Source organism: Trichechus manatus, unplaced genomic scaffold (assembly GCF_000243295.1).
Source record: "Trichechus manatus latirostris isolate Lorelei unplaced genomic scaffold, TriManLat1.0 scaffold00045, whole genome shotgun sequence".
Classification (NCBI taxonomy): Eukaryota; Metazoa; Chordata; class Mammalia; order Sirenia; family Trichechidae; genus Trichechus; species Trichechus manatus.
This window is the reverse complement of record NW_004443981.1, coordinates 17,893,397-17,900,231: the sequence shown is the minus strand read 5'-3', so window position 1 is coordinate 17,900,231 and position 6,835 is coordinate 17,893,397. Positions and strand designations below refer to the sequence as shown.

Genomic DNA, 6,835 nt, shown 5'->3' with positions numbered 1-6,835 from the left:
TCAAGACCCCCAAGAGCTCAGACCGATGAGTGCCGAGGGGTGCGAAGCAGCCGGTGCAGGACCCCGCCAGGCAGAAAAAACCCACCTGGAGCTGCGAGCAGAGGCCCCATGAGAGTGAGAGGCAGATGCCACCCTGGGGGACAGACCCGAGCATGCCACTGTGATCCTGGCTGGTGCTACGTGGAAAGGGAAACACTCGGGGCTCTGAGCTCACTGACCAGCTGTCTCCCCTGACGTTCACTGCCCTTCCCTCCTTCTGGCCCTCACGGGAGCCAACCGAGACAAGTGGTGCCCCAAAGGGACCCCGGGGCAGTTGAGGCCTGGGATCTGTTGTTGCAGGGTGCAGGCAATGCTGACACTGGGCAGAAGGCCCCCGGCCAACACCCAGCGCCCCCACACTCCCCCCAGGCGATGCACGGATAGCGGCTCTGTCCTGACAGGACCCATGGGCCTGGTACCCTGGGATGCTGACGTGGCTTTGTAATGGTCCTCAGGAGACATGAAGCCCTTCTGTGCTCAGCACACGTCGCTCTTGAATAGCATCCTCGCGAGGCTGCGTGGCGTGAACAGCCTCTTTCCCCTCGGCATTGTGAGGTACCGTGCGTGTCCAGGGACAGGGCTTTTCTTCAGAAAAAGGCTGTATGCGCTCAGGCCCCCCTGTCTGCCGCTGGGGCTCCCGGAGAGCTGAGGATTAAGAAAGGACAGCAGTCAGACCCAACGCACCCAGATGGACCCCCAGGCAGAGCCCGAGAACCCCACCCAGGGGAACGTTGGCCCCTGTGCCCCAAGGTCCTCAGGACCCCCCTCGCCAGTCCTGGCCAGGCCTCTGGTTTCTCCCCGTGACTGGGGGCCCAGGCCTGCAGCCACGCTGGCCCCGACCTGCCTATCCTTGTCATGCCCGTGTGTCTGCTAAGTGACCGCAGGTGAACCCTCCCCAGTGCTTGGCGTCTGTGGATGACGCTGCTCTGATGTCTTCTGTCTGTCTTGTTGCTCTAAGACGACCTGCACTGTCTCCTCCTGCCTGTGGTGTTGTCCTAAGAGCAGAATGGCACAGAGCTCTGGGCACCTGGGAGGGCCCACCCTGGTGTCCCGGGGCCCACAGCTGCAGCTTCACTGTGCTCCTTGGCTTCTGCCCTGTTTGCAGCCAGCAGCCCGCTCGTACCACACCACTCAGAATGGGCCGTGTCTGCTCGCCTCCCTCTCACTGAGGGCCACTCTCGCCTCAGGGGTGGGGTGCAAAGGTGTGGCCCTCACTGTCCCAGCTCAGGTCCTCGGCACTTCTCAGGGGGCCGCTGGGCAGCTGCCTCGTGCCTGTTCCCACACTCCCTACGTGGTGACCGTCAGCCAAAGCCAGCTCCTGAGCATGTGGAACGGCCTCCCTGGACTCGAGGTCTTGGGTGTGGGGTGCTCAGGGGGCCTCTGGCCTCCAGGGTGTACAGCATGAGGGTGAAGCCGAGTTAGACCTGGGGTGTCTGCAGGCTGTGTCCTGGCCCTCGCTAGGCAGCCTGGCCCCAGTGTGTGTGGGGTTGTGGCCGGACTCCCCCGGGGCTTCCTCACCCTGGTCTGAATCAGGGCACTGCAGGGGTTCCAACGGCGGCTGCTGCCATCCAGGGGCTCCTCGGGTTCCGTAAGGGCAGGGACTTCCAAGCCAGGGCCCCCGCCCCCCAAGAGTCTCTGGGAAAGAAACACAGTCACACACCTGCCGGCTGACTTAGAAGTGAGGGTTAGGGTTCTCAGGCTGAAGGTGGACCCCAGGATCGTCCCCCGCTTCCCGAGCCCCACTACTAGACAGCAGTCACTGGTAAGCACCCCGGCTCCTCTGGGGATCCAGGTCTCCGTCCCATCGCCCCCTCGGCCCTGCGCTCACCGTGCTCCCCTGTTCCGCCCCCCATCACTGCCCTCCTTCACACCGGACACCCCTGTCATGGCAACGGAAAGGTCTTGGCTGCACCTCCAGGATCAGTCCTGCCCCGTCCACCTGGAGCTGACCCCTCCCTGAACCCCGGCTGTCTTCGTTGCTCGAGCTGAGGCTCAGGGACACCCCACGGGAGCGCTCTTCCCCTCCGCCCTCACTGCTCCCAGACGGCCAGTTCAGCCCAAGGGCCCCCGCTGGGGTGGCAGGGCAGAGCCCCAGGAACACTGAGTCCTCACACGCCTGCTCCCCAGCCACCGCAGCCACACCGACCGCCCACCTCCCTCAGCGGACCTCGCATTGGGAGAGAGACGCCCTGCCCTCCGGCTCCACAGCCTTCTTGGCCCTACTCGGCCCCGGCCCCGCCCCTGCTCGGCTCCAGCCCCGCCCCTGCTCGGCCTGCGCCTCAGGACCGGCCCCCGTCTCCTAGTCACCTCTCTCACACGTTAGGGATCCCTCCTGGGGCCCTGACAGGTCTGGGGGCCTCGTGCTTCACCCCTGCCGACACCTGGGTGAGCCCCAAGCCCCCACCTGCACCACGTCGTGGCCACGTACCAGCCCCCCCCAGGGCACGTCCACCGCGGCCCCCAGCGCCGCAGTCTCCCCCACGGAGCTGTGCGCCCCCCCCGCGGGCCCCGCCCCCCATGCACCACCCCGACCCGCCACTGCCTCGCCGGCTCCCCACGCACCCCGTCTCCTGATTCTGAGCCTTTACACTCTCGGGGGGAGGGAGTCACCCCCCCCCGCCCCGTAGGAGGACCTCCCGGAGCCCCCACGTCCTGTGAGCCCGCAGGGTCCCGGGAGCCCAGCCTCAACACAAGTACCTTCTGAGCAGCGTCTATTCCGAGAACAAGAAAGAAGTTCTCCCGGCAGCGAGACTCGTTCCAGAGGCCTCGTGAAGTGGACAAGTTGGGGGTGTTCTGAAGAGCTCGCCAGAGTTTTCTAGACTCGGGGCTGGAAACACAGTAAAATTAAACGTTATGACCGGGCACGGTCCGCTCGGAACCCAGTGTAGCAGCGCCTCGCGAGCGGCCAGGGGGAGTTCAGACGTCAGCGCCCTTCCTGCTGAGCACCCCGCTTTCTCCTGCACACTTCCTGCTGAGCACCCCACTTTCTCCTGCACACTTCCTGCTGAGCACCTCTCTTTCTCCTGCACACTTCCTACTGAGCACCGGCTTTCTCCTGTATACCCGGATCCCAGACCCTCTCACTGCCTCACAGAGGACCAGCACCTCCTCCCCACTCCCCGCTCTCCACAAGATGCTCCGCTGGAGGCGGTCATTTATTATCATCATTGCCGGTCTCCTCGAGGAGCATCAGCCCCGTGAGGCCCGGCATGCAGCCGCTGGTCATGGTGTACCTAGCACCGTGCTGGGCACGGGTCTGTTCTGTGCCGGACACCACTGCTAGGTGCGGAGGGGGGTTGTGAGGGGATGGAGAGAGGGTGGGTTGGCCTGAGGGAGGCCCCTCCAGTGGGAAAGAAAGGCAGTTGTGCAGATGACCCCCTGGGAGACAGGCAGGAGAGTCCCGTGCCAGCGTGAGCCGACACAGACCCATCCCCTGAGGACGGCGCCATGGCCGCCCATGCCTCTGGGCCCCCAGGCCGAGGCTGCTGAGACCCGTGCTGCTGGGCCGCGGCCTGCAGCCCCTCGCCAGGGTGTGCCCCGCCTGGCTCTCCGACTAAGTCCAGTCTGTTCAGGCCTGGGCAGTCCCCCAGCAGAGCCTGCTGAGAAAACAGGGCGGCCAGTGCCCACCACCTTGCTCTCCCTCCCTCTAGCCTTATCTGGAGCTGCTTCTCACCTACAGCCACATGTGCCCACAGCTGCCCGTGCTTCTTTGAGCACTTAGGGGAAAGTGTGGACTCAGGAAACGGCCCTCTACAAACAGCTGTGTCTGTGACACACCCCGCCACCCGTGGCTGTGCCTCTCCGGCAGCCCCAGGAGCACAGGCTGACCCTGGGGCCTGAGAAGGTCCCCCAGGACGCTGGGGTGTCCTCCGCTGCTGCAGGGCTATTCTGACTGTGGCCGAGGGTCACTGAGGCTGCTGACCAACTTGGCCAGGCCCCCGGGGCCCCCGGCCCACCATTCAGGCCCACGGGGTCTTTCTGCCTCGCCAGCCCTCCCCTCAAGATGCAGCAGAGGCACACAGAGCTGACACTCAGGCCAGTCTGCCCCGGGGGGAGGGGCCGGTGCTGCCAGGTCCCTAGGGACGCTGCGAGGTGACAAGGGCAGGGCCAGGGGGACAGCGCCATCTACAGAAGGAAGACCACCTGCCTTGGCATCAGCTGACCAACCCCAGTCTGAACGAAGAGCTACCGTCAGGGACATCTGTTCCAATCAGGGCTCATTACCAGAATGGCTCATGTGTGGGTCCAAGGCCAGCTGTCTCTTCACTGCTCATTTCTAAACAACGGTCTAAGGTGGAAACATCTTCACGGGCTGGCTGCACGGGTATTTCTTGAAACGCAAACTTAAAAATTTTCTCGTAGCTGAGAATGGGCTGGAATAAAAAGAAAAACAGCCCAGAGTTAGAAGAAATGTACAAGTTATGCCACCATATTACAGATGCACGATTCTGGCTCAAATGGCTGTGCAACTCTAACACGTCATTCCTAAGAGTCCCCGTGCTGTGCAGAATCGTGCAATCAAAGCCACAGGGCTTACGGGCAAATGGGGCCAGGGCCCACCTCAGCCTTGTCAGGGCACGTGGAAGGAAGACAGGCGCTGATGCAGATGGTGGCGCGGTGCCCACGTGCTCACTGGTTAAGCGATCCCCAGGAGCTACCTCGAGAAGGCCTGAGGTTGCTGTGGAGGTGGGGTCGGAGGGCTGCAGTGTGAGTTTCCACGAACGGTGGAGGGAGGGTTGTTTGGGACCAGGCAGGAAGGTGCACCCCGGGTGGGTGGGTGTCTGAGGTGTGTGCATGCTTTATGCATTCATGCGCTTGGCACAGAGGGGTACATCCACCTAGTGTTTCTTGTGAAATTTGCATTGTGCTTAAACTGTTCCCTAACACATCAATTGTGCTGGAGAAACTCCGTTTCAAAGTGTGAGGGCAGAGCTGGCTGTGTTAAGGGTGGGTATGGTCAGAGGTCCAGGGGAACACTGGCTGGTCAGAGACACACAGGCCTGCCCCGCCAACCAGTAGAGTTGCTTCTTTCCTTGTTTACTTCTTACCTTCTGTTCTTACGGGGTTTGGGGCAACCATTTGTGAAGGAAAGAGGTGGCAGAGTAAGAGGAGCAATAGAAGGAAGAGGAAGACAGAAAAAGACCAGAGGTCGTCACAAGACAAGGCTCCCTGCCACTATGAGGGGCAGAGCAGGGGCGTGCTGACATAGTACTGCACGTTTTTTTCATGTCCTGGTTTGGGGCCACAAGAGGAAGACTGGAGAATGGAGGTGCCGGGGGGAAGGCCAGTGGGCAGGCCTGGACAGCAGTGGTCAGAGAAAGGGACCCAGGTGTGCATCTCCCCCCACCGTGGAGTGGCCAGCCCCTGGCCAGGGACGAGGCCCGGAGAGCGACAGGCCCTGTGGCCTGGGAGTCACACTGAAGCCCCGGAGTTTGTCAAACACGTCCCACTCGGCAGGGTGACCACTGGTACTTTGGAAATACCTCAGACGGTGTGACAGCAGCGTTGCCCGTCTGGTCAGGTCCGCCCTGGGGAGGCCGGAGAGAACCACGCTTCTCCTGGTCAGAAGCAGCTCTGGGCAGTGGAGGATCTGGGGACCCCTCCAGGAGTCCGTGGGGCTGAGAGAACTGCTCAGCCTTGGCTGAAGATTCCCGAAAGCATTCAAACTCCCCCCAGGTACTGCTGTGCTCCCCTGGGTCGGGACAGCTGCCGGTGCAGGCAGAGGAGCCCTCGCTGGGCCTGGGGAGCCTGTCCAGCCGAGGCCGGTCCCAGTGGAGCCTCGTCCCTTCCAGCCTGCCATTGCTCAGTGTCCCGGGGGCCTCATGGACGGAAAGCTCACCTGCTCCCCCTTCGAGGTGACTCCCAGGACCGAGGAAAGGATGCCCGTGGCCAGGCGCCCCCCCTAGCTGCCGCAGGTCTTGCATCTTGGTGCCACCAGGCGGGCAGAGACCCGACGAAGAAGCGCTCAGGAGACGTACACGCTACTGTGCTGCAGCTGCCCGAGGCGGCCACATCCTCGCCCTGTGTGCTGGGCAGGGCCTGGAGGGGCCCTGGTGGCCCAACTAGGGGCGGCCATGCCCACGTTGCCTAGAGGCTGAGGGTGGCGTCCTAGGCCCCGCTGCCCCGGGGAGCGCGGCCTCTGGCTTCCTTCTGAGCTAGCAGATGAGGCGCCCAGCACAGGGGCGGGATCCAGAGACCAAACAGGGCGGAGGAGGAGCACGGGTCGGGTAGGGACGTGACCTGGACCAGCTCCTGGGGGCTCGCCGGGAGCGAGGAGAGGGGCTGGGGTCCACTCTGGCCAGAGGGGAGGCTCCAGGAGCCCAGAAGGGTCTCCCGAGAGCGGGGTTTAGGGGCGCTAACAGGCGGGGTGCCCTTAGGCTAGCTGTCGGGGGGCGGGTGGAAGGGTAGTCTAAGCAGCAGGCCGGCCCCCGAAGGCACCCCTGGGCGGGCCGGCGAGGCTCCTCCGGGACGGTCTGAGGGGCCGGCTCCAAGCGGGGAGGGTACCGGCGTCCCGAAGCCGGGCTCTGCACCCACCTTCGCCGCCGCTACCGGGCGAGGAGGGTCGAGGCGGCACAGCGGACGCAAAAGGAAAACCCCATCGCCTCCAGTCGCGCGACCCGTTGCCCAGCAACCGCGCGCCAGCCCCGCTTCCGACGTCAACCGTTTCTTCCGCCCCCGCCGCCTGACGTCAGCACGCCTTCGCCGTGGGGCGGGGCCAACTCCAGGCCGCGCCTCCGGCCGCCCGGCCCCGCGCGTTGCTTCTCCAGGCTTTCCCGGCACCTGGAGGGTGGAGTCC

At 64.1% G+C, this 6,835-nt stretch overlaps 1 protein-coding gene across 1 annotated transcript; it reads right to left on the bottom strand.

Moving 5' to 3' along the window:
* Positions 1 to 441: 441 nt before the first annotated feature.
* On the bottom strand, positions 442 to 5,963 carry CLBA1 (clathrin binding box of aftiphilin containing 1). Its single transcript, XM_004376810.2, has 5 exons — positions 5,523 to 5,963; positions 4,264 to 4,412; positions 2,737 to 2,866; positions 1,558 to 1,674; positions 442 to 684 (listed from the first exon to the last, which is right to left on the bottom strand). Exons 1-5 carry the CDS (start codon positions 5,961 to 5,963, stop codon positions 517 to 519), a joined length of 1,005 nt encoding a protein of 334 aa, XP_004376867.1. The 3' UTR covers positions 442 to 516.
* Positions 5,964 to 6,835: the final 872 nt, after the last annotated feature.